Below are 20,005 nucleotides of genomic sequence, written 5' to 3'. Positions count from 1 at the left end.
TAAAATTAAAATTACATAATTGTACAGGTTTTAGTATGTTAGACTAACATAACAAAATTAAGTTATAACTAATATTATTCTAAATTGGATAAAATATATTTTTTGTCCTATAGTTTAACAAAAGTTTCAAAAATATCTCTAAGTTTTATTTTGTTTTAATTTTATCTCAAAAGTTTTCGATTTGTATCAAATATACCATTGACAGCTAATTTTTCAAAAAATTTAAGACCGATTCAACAGCCCTCAACACAAGCAAATCAAGCATAATTTTCATGCATTATTATTAGATTGGTCTTAGATTTTTTAAAAATTTAGCCGTCAAGGGTATATTTGATGCAAATCGAAAATTTTGGGACAAAATTGAAACAAAATAAAATTTAGAGATATTTTTAAAACTTTTACCAAACTTAAGGGACAAAAAATAAACTTTATTCATCTAAATTTTATTATTTAACTCAATTTGATTTGGTTTATAAAAAAATTTAAATATGTAGTATTATTTGATAATTTTTAACACACAAACATTATAGATAAGAGTAATGTTATCCATCTAAATCTTTTTATAAACTAAATTCAATTAAATTAAATAATAAAATTTAGAATAATATTAGTCATAACTAAATTTTATTATATTAAGCTAACTTAATTAGATTTAATTAAAAAATAACTTAAATATATAATATTTTTAAAATAATCCCAAAAACTAATAAAAATTATGTTTATAAACTTTAAAAATTAAATAGAGATAATTAAAACTTTCGAAATTAAATGGAGAGTGCAACTGTGCAAGTTCAGATACGAGTATTAATTCGTTTTAACTTTTAATTAATCGACGTCAAAATTAGCTACATGAAATTCAGCAGTATCCGAACATGGCCTAATTCTCTCTCATCGGACCCAGTCCTCTATGCTCTATCTCACTTTCTCTCTCTAGGATTCGGTTGAAACCCAAACCCTAACTTCGGTTCCCCAGCGGCAACCACAGGGGAGAAGCTCTGGGATTCAATCTTGTTGAATGTGTGTAGCTACACATTCACGGCGAAGGAAGCTCAATCTTCGACGATGGACTTCCCGAACGGCGATTTCCTTGAGCTTCCGATTGGGAACTCCGCCGAGTCGTTGCAGAGGTTCTTGGCTTCGCAGAGAGACCTCTTCCACAGCCAGATCGATCAGTTTCAGGAAATCGTCGTCACGCAATGCAAACTCACCGGCGTCAATCCTCTCTCTCAAGAAATGGTGTGCTTTCTATGCTTCTGTTAACTATGTATCTGTTCCTTTATCGCTTTTCATTAATAATTTTATTTTAATTATTTGTGGATAAATTACGGCAGTGCAATGATATTAGCTGTTGATCAGCTAAGAGCTAAAACCTCTTAGTGCATTGTGATCGTGTTTCAATATTTCTGCCGCTGAAATTCAATGCTCTTTAGTTAGATATATACTGCAGCTATAAATTTGATCTTGTGCTTTCCTGATATGATATTTTGACCTTTTTTTCTTCGTCGTGTTTTGTGCAGGCAGCTGGTGCTCTTTCAATAAAGATCGGTAAGTTTCTTGCATTCTCATAGTTGGATTTTAAGTTATATCTTTCACATGTAGCTTGGTTATTGTTTCTTTCTGATACATGTTTGAGTTAATTCGAGTTAACCTTCAGCTAATCTTTAGTGATTGTTTCAAACCTTTCCCCTGCCTGCTTGTTTCATGTCTAATGTTTCAAGCTAAATCCATTTTCAGGTAAAAGACCAAGGGATTTATTAAATCCGAAGGCCGTTAATTACATGCAATCTGTTTTTTCTATTAAGGATGCAATTAGCAAGAAAGAATCTCGAGAGATTAGTGCTTTATTTGGTGTCACAGTAACACAGGTGTTCATAGCACCTCCTGTTTCATATAATTGCTCTTTGTTTCTTTCTAATTTATTTATATTTTTTATTACATATTCCACCATTCCTGCTGTGTATTAATTTTTACAAGTTTTTGCACTTTGGTTTTAGGTGCGTGACTTTTTCAATGGTCAACGCTCTAGAGTGAGGAGATTTGTTCTGTCGTCAAGGGAGAAAGCATTAAAATCTAATTCTTGTGAAGAACCTCAGGATGAGCTAATAAACTCTGATCCTATGAGACCAATAAATCCAGCTCCCTTAAATTCTATCATGCCCAGCAATGCTGAAGGCGCATCTTGTTCAACGCAGGATGCAGCTTTGTCTGACCTAGATGACTTAGATAAGAAATTTGTTGATAATATTTTTAGTCTAATGGAGAAGGAGGAGTCATTTTCTGGGCAGGAGAAACTGATGGAGTGGATATTGACAATACAGAACTTTTCAGTGTTGTTGTGGTACATTATTAACTTTTCTAAAATGGTTTAGTAATGTTGGATTTTAATTATTTACATTTTCTTATATAGTGTCTGACTTTCTGTGCTGTATGCTTTTAGGTTTCTGACCAGAGGAGGTGTGATGATTTTAGCAACTTGGTTGAGTGTAGCAGCTGTTGAAGAGCAAACAAGTGTCCTCCTTCTTATCTTGAAGGTAAATTTGGATCCTGCGGTTAAGTGTTTGCTTTGTTTCAATTCACACATAACTAAATAATATCACTCTTTGGTTAACTGGTTTTCAGGTTCTTTGTCATTTGCCTTTACACAAAGCCCTTCCTACACACATATCAGCTATATTGCCGTGTGTTAATAGATTGCGGTTCTACAGGACATCAGGTGTACTTTTTGCTCTTCCTGTCCGAGTGCCCATCCGGCATTATGATTTTCCCTCAATGCTCTCACCTTTCTGAATGCCTTAGTTTGGCTTTATATTATCTGTAGATTGCATCTGAATGTGGTGGTTTGATAGCTTATTATGTAGTAGAAAGATTTGGTACTGATAAGTGATAACTGCCTTACATATCTTGTTCTAGACCTGCTAAATATTTTGCTCTAGTACAGATGGTTGTTAATGGTATTATTGATATTGAAGGTGGGGGATGAGTTGACAATTAAATCTAATTTTTCCTTTAAGGTAGCTCCCATCTCTTTCTTGACAACCAGTTACTTAAGAGATAAGATATGTTAGGTTTAGTATTTGAGCTACAGAATTCATTTTAAGGTTGATTAATATGAAAGTTAATAACATACATGATCTCACACTTAGTGCCCGTAAATAACTTTAAATATAAATTTTGGAGAACTGCAGCTTTTTGTTTTCTTAGCCAATAGTTGTGCTCACTTGATAAAGTTTGTGAATTATAATCTCACTGATTTGAGGATCAGATATATCAAACAGGGCAAGGGTTTTGTTATCGAAGTGGAGCAAATTATTAGCAAGGGACCAAGCAATGAAGAAACCCAATGGCGTTAAACTTTCTAATGATGGTCAAAAAGATAAAATGTTCTCTCAAAGGCAAGATTGTGTATTTTTTTCTTTTTCCATGCAGAATTTGTTGAACCTCCTTTCTCAACTGTATATTCTCATCCGTGCAGTATTGGTCAAATTATGGGCTCTGAATCATGGGATTCAAATATGAATGTCCATGTAAGTGTTTTCTCAGAGACACATTTTGTCTGACTTTGGCTTTTCATTTTTTCTTAATAATTCATTCTTGTTTTCAGGAAGACATTCTTGCTCTCTCTAATGATCATTCAGATAATTTCAGGTGTGTATAGGTTGTGGCTGCTTGCTTTATTGCATTCAGTTATTTTTATTCCCATGAGTATTTGTGCCAATAATCCTGAGTCGAGTGTATGATTGTTTGGCCATATCTGTTTAATTAACATCACTTAGTACTCACCTTTGTTTCCCTATTTGTTCAGGAAACTGGAATCTTCCCACGCTGTGAAATTGTTGCCATCCAGCTCAGATGATTCTAATAAGAAGCTTGCTCTTGGTGTTTCTTCATCTCGTATCCATGGATCTTTATGTTTTCTTTTGGGTTGACTTATTCTTGTGAACTTCTTCTGTTTTTCCCTTTTGGGTTGGGCAGAATGCTGACAGATTTCCATCCATAACCACAAGTGTTTTAGATCACACAAGAAATATAAGAATGAGGGGGGGGAGGGGCGGAGGGCTTGAATGATGCCGTGAGTGATGATGGGTGGCTCATAAATTAAATTTGGTTAAACCTTCAGTTCGTGCCTTTTGATTTTCTTGAGTATGAATTTGTAACCCTAAAAGATTAATAACATTAACTATGTCCTCAAATGATAATTTTTGGTCATCAAATGTCATTTTGAACTTGCAAAATATAAGTTTTTGACTATTTTTTATGACATAACATTATTATTAGAGGACAAACTGCCATACTTTTCAAAGATAAAATTAATGATTTAAAATCTTCATATTCCAATGGAAGTTTAACAAAACTGCCAGTTGGTAATGCTTGTTGTTGGGTCATTCAAAATAGAGACTTCTTCACTTTTCATATCCTTAACCCCTAACAGAATCAAATGGCCCTAGAGAGCGCAGAAAAGTGCAACTGGTGGAACAGCCAGGCCAAAAATCAGTGACCAGAAGCCCACAGGCGACAAGAGTAGCCCCTATAAATCAAGGTCGTCCTATGTCTGCTGATGATATACAGAAAGCAAAAATGCGTGCTTTATTCATGCAGAGTAAGTATGCAAAAAATGGGTCTTCCAAGGAAAATAAAAATGTGAAGATCGATGGTTTGCATAAGCATCAGACAAATCAGGCCAGTATTGCAGCTTGCTCTGCTAAAGTTCCTGTTCCACCCAGAATTGAAGATGACAAAAGGACCTCATTGCTTCCCTCTAGTAAGGCCACTAATAGGCTGGAAACATCTTATTCTAAACCTAGAACGGATGCAAATGAACCAGTGTGGGAGAAGTGCAAGAGGGTGCAAATCCCATGGAAGACACCAGCAGGTACATTTGCAACTTTTTTATTGGTTCCCTCAATTATATGCCTATAATATTTGGATAGAAAAATTGCTTAAACACTTGGACAGCTTGGGGGAAAAGAAAATATGGAACACAATGGGAACAGACCACATTCCGGGGTTTCCTAATACTGAGTTTAAAAGAGGTTTGTCTTAGCTGAATCTCAGCTCATGTTCTTGGAGGGAGATTCAGATGTTTTTTCTAGGCTAACTCTTTACTGAACCTTCCCCTTTTCCTCCGCTTCCAGCCTTATATAAGTACACCAAGAATTATGGTCTAACCTCATTCTCTGTAACTAATATTGGTGTTTTGGGCAGTTGTATAAAGTATATACTCAAACAATTCTACTATGTTTTCAAGAGATTAACAAAGATTGCTTGTACAGATCTGTCTCTTGGATTTGAGGTTCGATTACTAACTCAGATTCTTATGAGGATTTCAGGATCCTTAATGATTGCCCAAACATCGGCCACTGGTTCAAATTAAACATTTTACCACACCTCTTCTGCACACTTGTGCTAAAGTGGTGACTGTCCTAAATCTGTAACGAAGATTGAGCATGATTTCTCGTTTGCTGATAATTGAATATTAAGAGTTATACTAAATTATAAATGCCAAAAAGGCCATCGCAGTGACGAAGGACCAGTTTAACAAATTTGCAATAGCCTTATGATCATTCTTCCAATACTCTTAACGCAATAACATTAATATCAAAAGTTGAAGTAAAAGAATATCATATGCATAAGAATTATATGTGCTCTATTCCTTTGCAGCTTTGCCATGGCCACGCGGAAATCAAATTTATATGAATTTGGTTTGGACTGCGATACGGTATTAATGCTATTATAACTTTTTCGCAGTATTGGGAAAATCAATGGGGAATTGCCATGCTTCACTTGAATCGATACCTGATTCTGATCTCTGTTGTATAGTAGTGACAGAAATAGTTGGATGTTCCTCAGCTGAACAAAAGATTTCTACAATTCTGAATTTCACAAAATATAACTGCGGTTTTAACTGTCCAACATCCCTCCCCCTCTCAAAAAATTCACCATAGACCATAGTTATGCTTGAGAACACCACTTTAAAAAGTTAATTTTATTATTATATCCGCTCTCTAGAATTCTATTTATCGATTTGATATTGACGAGTTAAATCAATCTGAAGCATTGGTTGTAGAATCCTTGAAAACCTTACATTTTGGAAGTGGCAATTTTATTCTGTAATTTGTAATCATAATCACATATTTGGGTAGAGGTCAAGGAGTTTGTGATTTTAGTCATTGCATCTTCTTTACATATTATTCTACAGAGCAGCCTAGGTTATGGAGTATGAATTGTGCAAGTTGTTACTGATATTTTTACAAGGTTTTGAACTCTGGGTATGTTGTAAAATAAATATTCCCTGCCATAATTAAATGAAACGCAGTGCTAATGTAGTTTGAGACGTGATTGGCATGTATGAGCTTATTTTTGTTGGCTGTAATATTTAAGGACTGTAAAATTTAAATACCAACTGCTTGTCAATCGGATGATGTCTATGCTGCACTCTGGTGTATGGCTACACCTTTCGAAATGGCAACTTAGATAATAGTAGTGTATTTATAACCTAATATCCAATTCTGGATAACACATGAAGGACTGCGGTGGTTTCATTTGAGTTTGTACTACTAAGTTAATTGTGGAAGTTCTGAATCTTGCATTTCATGAATGTAATCGTCAAATAAGATGGAAATCAGTTATTGACAATTGAATCTTTACCACCATTTTCTTTACAAGAATGTAGCCTTTGGTGTTGGAATTTTCCTGTCTCTCATTTTTCATTATTGTATGTAGATGCGGTGCTTATCATTCAATTGCAGCCCCAAAAGTTTAATTGGATGCTTCTTTAGAATCTACTCTACCATTAAATTTTGTGAAATAATCCTGGAGAAGTGGAATTGTCATAATCATTTTGTTTTTGCTGCCTATTGTGTGGTTCATGTTTAACTTGTTTAACTCATTTAACCAATTGCTTTCTTCAACTATTCAGTCACATTTTCCTTGGTTTTCAAATCTTTCCTTTTTTTTTGGTCCGTTTCCCTTTTTGCAGAAGTGAAACTCAGAGATACATGGAGTGTTGGTGCTGGTGAAAATAGCAAAGAGGTTGATGTCCAGAAAAACAGAAACCGCAGGGAGAAGGAAACTATTTATCAGACTGTCCAAGAGATACCATCTAATCCCAAAGAGCCATGGGACCTCGAGATGGACTATGATGACACTTTGACACTGGAAATTCCCATTGAACAGCTGCCGGATGTTGATGGTGCAGAACTAGCATTTGCCCCTGATGAGGTTGCAACTCATGCTGTTCAAGGCGTACCCACACCGTCTTCAACCAGTAATGTAGCTGATACTGCTCAACCTGACTTGGAACTGCTAGCAGTGTTACTTAAAAATCCAGACTTAGTATTTGCCTTAACTTCGGGACAAGGTGGTAGCATCCCAAGTGAGGAAACCGTGAAGGTACTTGACATGATCAAGAGAGGTGATATGAACTTGGGTACACATGATACAAATCATGGAAATGGCATTAGTGCAAAGCCCACAGAGAAGGTGGAAGTTTCACTCCCCTCACCAACTCCTTCAAGTGATCCAAGAACGGTGCGTGACTTTGAGTTCATACTACAACTATTTGTCAAAGATGTTATCATGTTTGATATCTTCCATTGCAGTTCCATGCACACTCCACTTAGCCATCTCAGCTCGAAATGGGTTTTTCAATCGTGGCCCAAATTGAAGTTCATAATTGAGTTATTTCTATTTCCTAGTTCTTCCCCATTTCCCCGAGGGAGTTTTGGTCAAGTTGTTATGTTCCACGGTGTGCTTCGATGCCATGTAAAAAGTGCCATACTAGCAAATAATAAATAATAACCAATAGGTTTAGTCTCAGAATTTCGTATTGATAGGGTTCCCGTGGAATAGTTCTGCTTATATTTTTGGTCTTCGGGCTTTGATGTTCATAGGGAGGTGCTGAAAAAAAATAAAACCTTTAACTGACCAAGAATGCATGAACGGCCGTTCACTATTTTATTGCAATTTCAACATGCAAACAATAGTTAAATCATTAATATAGTCATAAATGTCTAGTAAAATGAAAATTGGTTTTTCTGTATTACTGACGGCTTCCAATTTTAACAACTTTTCAGAGTGGATGGAGCACAATGCCACCAAAGAATCCCTTTTCACGGCAAAGCTTAGCACCAGCTAGAAGCTATCCTGCAGTGGCAACTACCAACTTAATATCTCAGGTTCCAGCAATCGGCACTACAGTAATAAGGCAGCAGCCAACAATGGCGCTTCCATCTTCAAATCCATTCACTAGCACAGTAGTTTCTTCATATTCACTGCCTCAGGCAACAATTGTACCTGAGACAGAGATGCAACCACCCCTCGCTCTTTCCTCTCTGCATGTACAACAAACACCACTCTCAGATATAGGTTTAACCATGAAGAACAAAACTAGTACAAATCCGTCTTCAGTTAACTTACCGGGCGCACATTCACCTTTAGCGATGCGGGTCAACGGCACCAGTAATGTAAAACCAGTACCTAATATGAGTGTTGAAGACGGTTTGTCTAATTCATTTCCCCAATCCTTCAGGTTGGCCTCAACAACCCCTTCACTTTCAGCCACACAACAACAACAAAGACATGCACACTTGGCCTCTCAGCAAGCCCATTTCCCTGAGGCTTCATACCGCAACAGTGTACATTCCTATCCACCACCACAAATTGAAAAACCAGGTCAAGTTTCAGATTCTTGGAGAGTTAGGCAAGATGTGCCATCATCCAGTTACCATTCCAATAGAAATCAAAACTACTATGACAATGCATATGTTGGGGGTTCCATGCAGGCTGGTCCTTCTTGGGATAGAAACAATCATGCAACAAGGGAACAATATGAAACATGGAGCCCAGATAATAGTCCAACTAGAAATCCTAGGTATGTTCCTGGTAGGAGTTACCCAGAGTCCAGAGTGAATCAGCATGGAAGAAACCATAGGCCTGATTGGTCAAGGCAGCGTGGTTCTTCTGGACATTGGGACCCTGCTAGGCAGGGAAACAGAAAGTGGCATGACGAGAGACGATGATTACTCTGTTCACAAATGATATAGTTCGAAGGATTTTTACTTATTTTTTACGTCACTCGTTAATATTCCCGATGTACAGTAGAATTTGATTGTGTCATCCTGATGACAAGGATTGTCCCTTTGAGAGAGAGAGAGAGAGAGAGGCTCCCTAAAAGCCTAAAACTGGCTTCGGTTGGAAGTGGATGTAGTGTAGGATAAGCGTAATGTTCAAGTACTCGCGGATGTCAAGATTTTTTTTCTACTTGTATGTCAATTTTATAAAGATCTCAATCAGAATTCTGAATTTTCAAAAAAGGAAAAAAGAAAAGAGAGAAAGAATAGTTGTGTTTTTGGTTTTTCGCTTCCTCTCCCATGCCTTTTAAGGGCATTTCAGAATTTAGATTACATGTCAAAATAAAATTCCATTAAGAATTTTCTAGTTTTACATAATATGAAGTACGAGAAATATATCGAGCGGAACAAGGTAATAAAGCTCATTTACTGAAACCTTGATTGGGTAAAAGAAAATTAAAAAGAAAAAAAATCATTGTGATGTCACTCTTGGGAGCTCCTGCCTTGGTTTACGAATTACGAAGCGCTTCATTTAAGAAGATCAATTATATTGTGTACTCGTGGCAAGGAGATTGAAGACAAAGTACATCTATCAAGTAATAGTTAACACTGATCGAAGAGTTATATTTATGGTCAGTAACAGCTCAGTAATAGTCTTGTGGCTTCTCTCCATACTCCATACATGTTTTTTCTATAATCAAGTGTTTTTATATATAAGGTTTAGCTAACATGGTTCTTAGAACATAAGTTAAAATTATTATTAATAAAAAATTTTAAATATTTTGTTTTAATAGATGCACAATAATTTTATTGGAATCAAGCTTTGCACAATTTTTTATAATAAATTGATTGATAATTTTAAGGGTAAAAAACCATAATAAGCCAACTGGCTCAAAAAATTACGTAAATACGCCAAAGCAAAAATCGTTTCAGCAATAAGCCAGATCGTATTTTTATATAATTCGAACCAGGTTGGTTCGAACTCTATTTGTTAGTAAATCGAACCAGGTGAGTTCGAATTAGGGTTTTCTGTTGGTACTAAATCGAACCAGCCTGGTTCGAATTAGGAATGAAGGTAATTCGAACCAAGGTGGTTCGAATTATAGAGAGAGAAGGTTTGCATGTAATTCGAACCGGGCTGGTTCGAATTACACCAATCATAGTTCGAACCAGGCCGGTTCGAACTATGTGTGAGACTGACTGTATATATATGGTTCCAAACGTGAGTTAGTCTCATTAGAGGGAGTAGGATGGCTAGTGAGGAGAGTTTTGTGGTTTTGGTGCACCACAGAGGATCTGTTAATAGAAAAACTCGTTCCGGAGTAAAGTTCACAGATAAGAATCCTCTATGTATTGTCATAACATCTACGACGAGTTACGATGACCTTGTTAGCGCTGTACTAATGAAGCTCGGTCTGAAGGGTGCGAAGCGGGTAAAGAAGTTTTTCTATCGCATTCCAGTCACGGTGCTACAGAATACGGTGAAGTATGATTGCTTCACGATTAATAATGATGCGGACTTGCAAGTAATGTTTCTCTGTCGGCGGCAGTTTCCGGAGGTGAGGACACCGGAGTTGTTGGCCCGGCTGGTTGATGTTGTATCCAGCTCCGGCGGTTCGAACAGGAATACGAACACTATAGCGAATGCAGCAGGTTCTAGTTCCCGGCCTGCCGTTGCTTCCTCGTCCGTCCCTGTGTACGAACCAGTGGTCCAAAATGTCGCCTCCCCATCTTTCGCTGTTGACCTCAATGCCACCGAAGGCGACGAGGTAGTGGAAAGGGAAAATTTGCCGAACGCTTTAGTGGGAGTTGCACCTGTTGGCGTAGGAGACGGTTTTTTGGACGATGAAGACGAGGATGACGTCGAGCCGGATATGATTGACGATGATAGCGCTGATGATATTGGAGCGACTGGGCCTGCATTGGAGGTAGGTGGTTCTAGCTCTGGCACACAGCAGTATCCACCACATTTTTCCTCGTTGGACTTGGACGCCATGAGACATGAGGGGGTTTTAGGGCACGCTGTTGGATTCGGAGCTAGAGATGCGGAAGGGACTACTGGTCTGACAGAGTTTCAGGTTGGTCAGCAATTCCAGGATAAAGATGAGGCCCTTTTAAGTGTGAAGACTTACAGCATCCGGCGAGGGGTACAGTACAAGGTGGTGGAGTCCGATCACCGTCGGTATGTGGGCAAGTGTTCGGAGTTTGGGAATGGGTGCACATGGTTGATTCGACTGAGTCTCCGGAAGCGCAAGGGCATTTGGGAGGTCAAACGGTACAATGGACCTCACACTTGCCTGGCCACATCCATCTCGAGTGACCACAGGAGTTTGGATTATCATGTGATTTCCGCGTTCATTATGCCAATGGTTAGGGCCGATGCATCCGTGAGCATCAAGGTGCTCCTGAACGCCACGGCAGCGCACTTTGGTTTTAGGCCGACTTACCGGAGGGTTTGGATGGCGAAGCAGAAATCTATTGCCCTCATATACGGTGACTAGGATGAGTCCTACAACGACCTGCCTAGGTGGGTCTTGGGTGTCCAGCTGACGATGCCTGGGAGTGTTGCGGTCCTAAAGACGAGCCCGGTTCGAGTTGGAGGACAGGTGGACGAATCTCAAGCGTACTTCCACAGACTTTTCTGGACTTTCCCGCCCTGCATCGAGGCATTCCGTCATTGCAAGCCGCTAATCAGCATTGACGGCACACATTTGTATGGGAAGTATGGGGGAACGTTGCTCATCGCGATTGCACAGGATGGGAACTCCAACATTCTACCTGTGGCATTCGCACTAGTAGAGGGTGAGAATGCGGAATCCTGGACATTCTTTCTCTCGCACCTTCGACAGCACGTGACCCCGCAGCCCGGTCTGCTGGTTATATCGGACAGGCACAACGGCATCAAGGCTGCGCTTGAGGCTCCTGACGGCGGTTGGCTACCGCCATCTGCGTACCGTGCATTCTGCATACGACACGTAGCGGCTAATTTTGCCCTAACCTTCAAGGGCAAAGACGCTAGGAGGCTACTAGTGAACGCGGCGTATGCGAAGACCAAGGTTGAATTTGATTACTGGTTTGATATCCTGCGATCTGAAGATCCGGCGATGTGTGAGTGGGCGAACCGGATTGATTACTCGTTGTGGACTCAGCATCGTGATGAGGGGCGGAGATTCGGTCACATGACGACGAACATCTCCGAGTGTGTGAACTCTATCCTGAAGGGGGTCAGAAATCTCCCTGTAGCATCCCTGGTGAAGGCAACATATTGTAGGCTTGCGGAACTGTTTGTTTGCAAGGGGAGAGAGGCTGAGGCCCAGATGGGAACAGGACAACAATTCAGTCAGCATTTGGTGAAGTGTATTGAGGCCAACATGAAGACGGCCAGGTGCTTCACGGTGACGCTGTATGACCGGGATAACTCCGAGTTCACTGTAGCAGAGACAACTCCGACTGGTTCTTTCTCCTTGGGTACTTACAGAGTATCACTTGCCTCTTGGACATGTGACTGCGGGTACTTCCAGGCTCTTCATTTCCCGTGTCAGCACGCACTTGCGTGCTGTGCATACTCACGGGTCACCTGGACCTCTTACGTTCACAGCGTCTATCAGATTAGCTCGGTCTTCAATGTGTATCGGATGGGATTCACACCTCCCATCCCGGAGGGCTTCTGGCCACCTTACGACGGGCCCACGGTGATTCCAGACCCTGCCATGAGGCGTGCCAGAGAGGGTCGTCCTAGATCCACTAGGATACGGACGAATATGGACGCGGCGGATCCGAATCGGCCAAAGAGGTGCGGCCTATGTCGCCAACCCGGACACACGCGACGTAGTTGCCCACAGGTTGGAGGCTCGTCTCAGACAAGACACCATTAGTATGCATGTTGTTAGTGTTAGCATTATCTACATTAGTGCGCATCTTGCTAGTCTTAGAGTTATTTAGATTATTTCCCATGTTGTTAGTGTCAGTATTATTTACATTAGTGCACATGACTTTTAGTTTGATTGTTGCGAGCTGTAATGAATATGACTTCTTTAATTATGTATTTTTTTCTTTAAAGTTCAATCATGTATGATAGTGGTTTGTACTTTTTTTGTTATGTTATAGTCTGTTTACCTATGTTTTTTTTTATTTCTGTTCTGGGACATTCATTTTGGATGATCAATGAATCTTGAAACAGTTTAGCGTTTATTTTTTCTTATTAAACTGTGTCCGGGTTGGCGACATAGGCCGCATCTCTTTGGCCGATTCGGATCTGCCTCGTCCATAGATACACAGCTCAGTCAGTCTCACACATAGTTCGAACCGGCCTGGTTCGAACTATGATTGGTGTAATTCGAACCAGCCCGATTCGAATTACATGCAAACCTTCTCTCTCTATAATTCGAACCACCTTGGTTCGAATTACCTTCATTCCTAATTCGAACCAGGCTGGTTCGATTTAGTACCAACAGAAAACCCTAATTCGAACTCACCTGGTTCGATTTACTAACAAATAGAGTTCGAACCATCCTGGTTCGAATTATATAAAAATACGATCTGGCTTATTGCTGAAACGATTTTTGCTTTGGCGTATTTACGTAATTTTTTGAGCCAGTTGGCTTATTATGGTTTTTTACCCTAATTTTAATATATACCCAAGAACCCATGATACCTAAACCTGGTCCTTCTTATTAACCCACTTTTTTATCTGGAGATGGAACCGGATTAATCAAGTGTTTTTAAGCAATAGGATCCGGTAATCCAATGAGTTTTCCCCCAATAAACCATGACAATGATAAATTAAATTTTTTCTTTTTGTCTGAACATCAAGTGATGTAAGCGTCTTATATTCATAGTTCTTTTTTTCTCTGTGCACCAAAAGTTGGTTTTGATAAATTCAAATGGCTTCCTACCATTCGATTTTGGTATCATTCTAAACATTTCATTCTCATCCAATCATTTCCTTCAGATGTTTGGAAGCCATATTGTTTGTTCTTATATATCATGGGAGAGAATAGATTCCTGTGAATGACTGAGTTCTCAACATTGATTCTTTTTATGACATAAATGTCTTGTTTAAATTCCCCACTTTGTTTAAATTAAAAAAAAAAACAAAAAGTTAGCGTAAGAAAATCAATTTCCAGTATAAATGACAATGTAAATTCTTCACAAAAGTAAAAAATAAAAAAAAATGCCAAGAAATTTTGAAGAAAAAGAAATGGTTTTCTTGAAGTAGGCATAGCCATTGATCAGATAATTGTAGTCTGATTGTTTATAGTCCACATTCGTAAATTCGGAAACAAGATATCATCACATCAATGGCATCTCAATTTCAAAATCTGCACAAGTTAAAAATGAAAAGAAAACCAAAAACTGCTGCAACAATTCAAGAAACAAAAAGCAGATATAACAACCATAAATCTGAAGTGGTAAAAAGGCTCAGAAGGATCCATTGGTAATTTCTAATCACAAGGGACGATTTTCCATTCCCTCATAAAATAGGTAGTTCTCAACATCATCGCCTTCACGAAAACTTTAAAAAAAGATTTTAAAAAAAAACGAACGGCACAGAAAAATAGATTGAACAAGAAGAAGCCATTTAAAAGTTTGAAGCCACAAACTCATTGACGAACACAAGAGAAGTTGCGAGAACTAGCTTGCACAGTCGAATGAATGGAATTGGATTTTCAATTCTGTGTATAAATAGAAGCCATGTAACATTTTAATTAGGGTTAGGGTTTTGTATATAAAGACGGAACTACCCTTCCGCTCTCGTGCAGATGGCCCTTTAAGATATAGATCTGGGCTTTACTTTCAGAGTTCTGAACATGATTTGGGCCTAGCTTCAGCAACCTCGTATGCTTTATAAAAAAAATGAAAAGAAATTACTTGACATCTTTATTTGGCGTTCGTATACAAAACTATAATTTTCACTGTTATTGTTGTTCAATTTTATATATACTAGTGTTAAATTAGTGTGATGCACAAGCTTATATTTTAATTTAACATGGTAAATTAAAAATAATATTTTATAATTATAAAATTTTTAAATTTTATATAACATTATCATCGTCATTATATAATAAACGTACTAAATATATTGTTTTATCTTTATTCAAAGTAAAATGTAAATGAAACAGTTTGAATTCTATAATATTTTTGAACTATAAAAAAAGACTTAAAAAAATAAAAACATATATAAGTGTAATAGTAGTATGTTAATTTTATACTAAACTTTATATCATAAAGCTAATGCAAATTTATCGATAATCTAATATTTTACTAACCTCATTAAAAAAGTAATTGGCATATAATATTATGTTCCATGTTACACATTTTATTTCAAGTCTAAAAGTATAGTTAATAAATCAGTTATATCTATGACAGATATTTGTATAAAAGTGTAAATCATAACATGTTATTAAATGAAAATACTACTTTCTTTACCTAAATATTATTAATTTCTTTAAACACGACATTTGTTGTTGATGACTTTGGATTGTTGTTTTCATCTAAAATTAAAACGTTTAAGCCATTGCGACTCTTAATTCTTGACAAAGCAATGTAAAGTTGTCCATAAATGAACACTGATTTTGGCAAGTAAAGTCCTACATGTGATAATGATTTACCACATAGTAAAATATCTTAGTTTTTCAATATTTTTCTCTTCGTATATAGTATCCCGTCAGCCAATAATGTCCAAATTGTATTATAAAGATAATTTGGTTTGCTAACACTATTATATATCAATGACATCACAAACAATTTTTTCAATTGATGACCAGGCATCATTAATAGCTGCAACAAATTTTTTATTATCACATATTAGTCCTATAAAATAAAAAGTATCTTGAAAGTTAGAATATATAATCACATTAACTGTCCTAATAGACTTATATATTGTGCAACCTCTTTGAACAGTTAATAAAATTATCATATAATAGATATCACATGTACCCGATGAAACATAGTTTACCCTCCCGTAGAATACTCTCTCTTGCTAGGATGGCATTCTCTTTCTTCTCTATTATAAACAAATTGATTTGGAAACTCAACATAAGTTAAAGTTTGACCTGCATGCTTTAAATTTTTCGTTGGCCTCCATCTATGCTAAGAATATCGTATCTTTCCCTTTCTCTTAATCCATAAATTTTTTTCAAGATTGTCATCGTCTTTAAATATGATATTTTACTTTCCAGACAAATAAAAAGTTAATCTCATCACTGAAAGTCATCTCCAATAAATATCATAATCCATAAGTGACACATAAAAATCAAAGAACAAATAAAAATGGTAAATAAACACATATCAATAAGACAAATTCAACACTAATTAAAAAATGGCAAAAAAAAATTCACATCTTCATCGAGACAAACTATCTCAATTGAATATGACAATAGAGAATTCTTGTAACTCGATAATGTCCAACTATCCATAACCTTATTACTTGTTAATGTACACACAAATTTTTCACCCTATAATTGATTTCAATAATTTTGTAAATATTAACTGTCATTAAAAAAAAGTAGAGAAATTTTAAATAAGATAAATATGTAAAGACACAAGATGACAATGAAGAATTTTTGTAATTCGGTAGCATCTATAACCTTATCACTCGTATATGTACACACAAATTATCAACTATAGAATTGATCTCAACAAATTTGTGAATACAAACTATCATTTAAAAAAAAAGATAAAAAAATATTTAAAAAGAGTAATTAATTGTACTGAGCAAAAAAAGTATGATGCTATATATCTCTAATTCATATTTTTATAGTTATCTCATAGCTAAAATTTTCTAAAATTTAATTAACTTTGATTTAAATTTAAAATATAAATCCTAACAACTAATTAAAAAATAATATAATGTAAATAAAATTATTATTGTTATACAAAAACTAATTAAATAATTATTAATTATTATTGTTATTACTTAAAAATTAATTCGGACTTGTATTACTATTACTATTACTATTTGTATTTGTATTACTATACAAATAAAGGTAAGCAGATATTTAAAAGAGTAATCGTGAGTTTTTTATTTTTAGTTTTTTAAATCTATGTCACGTGAGAACATTAATTCACGGAAAAAGGCTACTACTTTTCTAAAAATTAGTTATTGGCATGCATTATTATTCTTTTGAACTAAATAAAGATGGTTTATAATAAATGTGGCATTATTAGTTTATTACTCTTATTGTGTAAATTTTTTTTATTTTATTTTTAATTAATTAATATTAATAAATTTTTCATTATAAAATTATTTTTTTTTTTTTTTGAAAACTTAGGTTCAAAGTTAATAATTTCAAAAAATTATTTGATATTGAAAAAAAAAATAGTTCTTAATTGAACTCACATAGAAAGCTATATACATGTTAGTTAGGCATACATAATAATTAACAGAATTCAAAGTTTCATATTTCACTAAATCAAAAGGAAAAGGAACTAAACATAGGGTTTTCTTATTTTATATATATATCTATATTTTTTTGAAACAAAAGTTAAGAAAGGAAGAAGCTTTTTGTGTGGAAGCTAACATAATCAGTCTCAAACATCCCACATAGTTTTGTCAATAGCTGAATCTGCAGCATGATGAGGAATATGGTGATGAAAGTGGTTCATAATCTGCAACCTCTGCTGATTCAATGTCTCTGCTACTAATCTTTGCTGTTTCTCTGATTCATGCAAACTCACTGTTGCTGTTGAAGCAATTGATGAAGCTCCACCAATTCCCAAGAAATCATGAACAGTTGCAATATCATCATCCCTTCCACTCCCTCCTCCAAACCTTGATGCCTCCACCATTATCGTATTGTTATTATTATTATTATCATCATCACTAATCTCTTGTTCCACATCACTACTAATCTTCATCAACCCATTATTATTATTATTATTACTAGTAATTGTTCCCATGAAGATTTGACCATACATTCCCATATCATTATTACTACTACTATTAGTAGTAGTGTTTGCATCAAACAGTTGTGATGAGACGATTTCTTTCTGAAACAATTGGTTTGTAAATGCAGCATCATGGCCACCACTAACTACTCCAGCCATGGTAGTTGTTCCCATGGAGAAGCTTTTCTGCATCATGGGTGAATAATTCATGCTGTTGTTACTTGCAGTTGCACCCATTTGAGCTGCTTTCTGCAACAGAGCAGTTGCAGACATGTGAGGCGATGATGAAGAAGATGGATTAGAAAGAATAACATTGTTGAAGCCACTAGAACTCAGCTGAAGCGTTGAAGAAGAACAAGAAGAAGAAGTAGTTGTCGATGAGAAGATGGAGTTATTGAAAGGAGTTGTTGATGGAATGATAAGTGGTGGATCAGTGATGAATAATTGATCTGATGAAGAAGAAGAAGTGGTTAATGGAATCTGACTTGGGGGCATGCCAGTTGTTAACAAACCCTGATGGGTGGAAGAAAGTTTGTTATTTTCTTCGGTCAAAGCATCACAGAAAGCACGATGAGTAATGAAACTGTCTCTTCTGGAAAAGATGGTGCCGCAATCACACTTATACTCGCGAGTGCCGCAAGTTTTGAGGTGAGCCTTCCAATCAGATTGAACAGCGTAGCGTTTGGAACACTTGTCACACTTCCATTTCTTTTCGCCATGTTTGCGGCTGAAGTGTTTCTTGATGCCGGTGAGGTCGCCAAGAGCACGTGATGGGTTGTGGTGAACGCACGTGGGCTCAGGGCAGACGTAGACACGCTTCTTGACCTCTGTGGTTGTTCTTTGCCTTAGCTTCCATGGTAGATTGTGTCCTCTCCTGTGTAGCTGAAGGTTTTGGTCCCTCTGGAATCCTTTGTTGCATATTTCACACACGAATCTGTTTGTTGCCATTAATGTTGTTGGTGATAGAGCTACTACTTCTGCACTTGGATCTGTCATCATTCAAACATCAATCAAAATAAGAAAAATTCTAGTAAACAACATCAAGAACGGACTTTAAAATTGGCCAAATTCAAGTAAAATATACTACACTTCAAATTACTCAACTAAATCTTAATATTAGAATAATCATCCGCACAGCTAGTGAATTGAACATCCGATATATTTATTATTCACATTATTTAATATTTTCGTTATCTACTTATATTTTTTCCTTTTATTATTATTGATCAGCATAAATATTAGATTGCTTTTAGTAAATAAATTTTAATATTTATATGTACAAATTCTAAAAATACGAGTGTGAACTATATTAATTCATATATTGCAGATTTTGCTAAATATAAGTGCAAATTATATATTTTTAGTGTATAAAATTCTAAATATAGATATAAATGAAGTGAAAATTTAAGTGTAATTAACTTTATACTAATTTGATAATTGAAAATCGTTAGATAATAATTTAGTCAAACATATTAAATTTTTTAATGGTTCTTAACTATCAATTTCACATCAAATTTTACTTACAAATTATTACCGATCAAGTGCCGACTAAAATTGATAATATTTGCTAGCTAGGTAAGATTGATCTAAAAATAATGAAGGATCAAGGGAATAGAAGGTTGAATAAATAAATAAATTAAATTTGCCTGGGGTTCCTGGTAGGTTTCTTTTCTTTTTATTGGTTTGCTGTTGCTGCTGCTTGTTTTCTTGATGAACTTCTTCTTCTCCAGTGTTTCCAGAGGAGAAGCTTCCATCTTCATTACCTGACATATTGTTTGACATTTTTGGATACAATACAAGCTTCTTTTTGTGTTGAAGAATTAGAAAGCAGATTGTTGTGGTTATGTTACAAATAAATGTTGTAAGCAGGTTTTTCTTTATTTGGCCTTATATAAATATATAATCTTCATTACAAGACAACAAATAGGTAAATGCCCCTAACTACCTTGCTAACTTCTTGCTTTATTATTATATTATTATTGTAATATCCTAATTAAATAACCAATCAATTTCTCATTAGCTCATGCATCCACAGATTGTTGGACCCT

General features: G+C 36.1%; 4 protein-coding genes and 2 non-coding genes across 6 annotated transcripts; 3 read left to right on the top strand and 3 right to left on the bottom strand.

Annotated features, from left to right (window-relative positions):
- The first annotated feature begins 846 nt into the window (after positions 1 to 846).
- Positions 847 to 9,347, top strand: LOC130936149 (homeobox protein LUMINIDEPENDENS). The gene is made up of 13 exons (XM_057866160.1): positions 847 to 1,236; positions 1,518 to 1,545; positions 1,735 to 1,865; positions 1,995 to 2,338; positions 2,438 to 2,531; positions 2,620 to 2,713; positions 3,263 to 3,392; positions 3,473 to 3,524; positions 3,602 to 3,645; positions 3,803 to 3,891; positions 4,430 to 4,870; positions 6,977 to 7,527; positions 8,073 to 9,347. Exons 1-13 carry the CDS (start codon positions 1,063 to 1,065, stop codon positions 9,015 to 9,017), a joined length of 3,117 nt encoding a protein of 1,038 aa, XP_057722143.1. The 5' UTR covers positions 847 to 1,062; the 3' UTR covers positions 9,018 to 9,347.
- A 971-nt stretch (positions 9,348 to 10,318) lies between these two features.
- LOC130933643 (uncharacterized) lies at positions 10,319 to 11,569 on the top strand. Its single transcript, XM_057863267.1, has one exon. The coding sequence runs from the start codon at positions 10,319 to 10,321 to the stop codon at positions 11,567 to 11,569; it is 1,251 nt and encodes a 416-aa protein (XP_057719250.1).
- A 51-nt stretch (positions 11,570 to 11,620) lies between these two features.
- Positions 11,621 to 12,943, top strand: LOC130933642 (uncharacterized). Its single transcript, XM_057863265.1, has one exon. It carries the CDS (start codon positions 11,621 to 11,623, stop codon positions 12,941 to 12,943), a length of 1,323 nt encoding a protein of 440 aa, XP_057719248.1.
- A 1,350-nt stretch (positions 12,944 to 14,293) lies between these two features.
- Positions 14,294 to 14,371, bottom strand: LOC130938675 (small nucleolar RNA Z155). The gene has a single exon (XR_009069832.1). It is a non-coding gene; the product is annotated as a small nucleolar RNA Z155 (small nucleolar RNA).
- A 110-nt stretch (positions 14,372 to 14,481) lies between these two features.
- Positions 14,482 to 14,578, bottom strand: LOC130938670 (small nucleolar RNA R41). The gene has a single exon (XR_009069827.1). It is a non-coding gene; the product is annotated as a small nucleolar RNA R41 (small nucleolar RNA).
- A 2,898-nt stretch (positions 14,579 to 17,476) lies between these two features.
- LOC130936277 (zinc finger protein GAI-ASSOCIATED FACTOR 1-like) lies at positions 17,477 to 19,805 on the bottom strand. Its single transcript, XM_057866323.1, has 2 exons — positions 19,604 to 19,805; positions 17,477 to 18,946 (listed from the first exon to the last, which is right to left on the bottom strand). Exons 1-2 carry the CDS (start codon positions 19,737 to 19,739, stop codon positions 17,601 to 17,603), a joined length of 1,482 nt encoding a protein of 493 aa, XP_057722306.1. The 5' UTR covers positions 19,740 to 19,805; the 3' UTR covers positions 17,477 to 17,600.
- Positions 19,806 to 20,005: the final 200 nt, after the last annotated feature.

Source organism: Arachis stenosperma, chromosome 6 (genome assembly GCF_014773155.1).
Source record: "Arachis stenosperma cultivar V10309 chromosome 6, arast.V10309.gnm1.PFL2, whole genome shotgun sequence".
Taxonomy (NCBI): Eukaryota; Viridiplantae; Streptophyta; class Magnoliopsida; order Fabales; family Fabaceae; genus Arachis; species Arachis stenosperma.
The sequence above is the reverse complement of the archived record's forward strand: the minus strand, read 5'-3'. Positions and strand labels throughout refer to the sequence as shown.

Excerpts from the sequence above, each read along its gene's own strand:
- LOC130936149 (XM_057866160.1), top strand. The coding sequence starts at position 1,063 with ATGGACTTCCCGAACGGCGATTTCCTTGAGCTTCCGATTGGGAACTCC. Across the intron at positions 1,546-1,734 it reads TGCTCTTTCAATAAAGATCG|GTAAAAGACCAAGGGATTTA; the intron begins GTAAGTTTCTTG and ends ATCCATTTTCAG. Across the intron at positions 3,393-3,472 it reads GATAAAATGTTCTCTCAAAG|TATTGGTCAAATTATGGGCT; the intron begins GCAAGATTGTGT and ends TCATCCGTGCAG.
- LOC130933643 (XM_057863267.1), top strand. The coding sequence starts at position 10,319 with ATGGCTAGTGAGGAGAGTTTTGTGGTTTTGGTGCACCACAGAGGATCT.
- LOC130933642 (XM_057863265.1), top strand. The coding sequence starts at position 11,621 with ATGCCTGGGAGTGTTGCGGTCCTAAAGACGAGCCCGGTTCGAGTTGGA.
- LOC130936277 (XM_057866323.1), bottom strand. The coding sequence starts at position 19,739 with ATGTCAAACAATATGTCAGGTAATGAAGATGGAAGCTTCTCCTCTGGA. Across the intron at positions 18,947-19,603 it reads AAACCTACCAGGAACCCCAG|ATCCAAGTGCAGAAGTAGTA; the intron begins GCAAATTTAATT and ends GAATGATGACAG.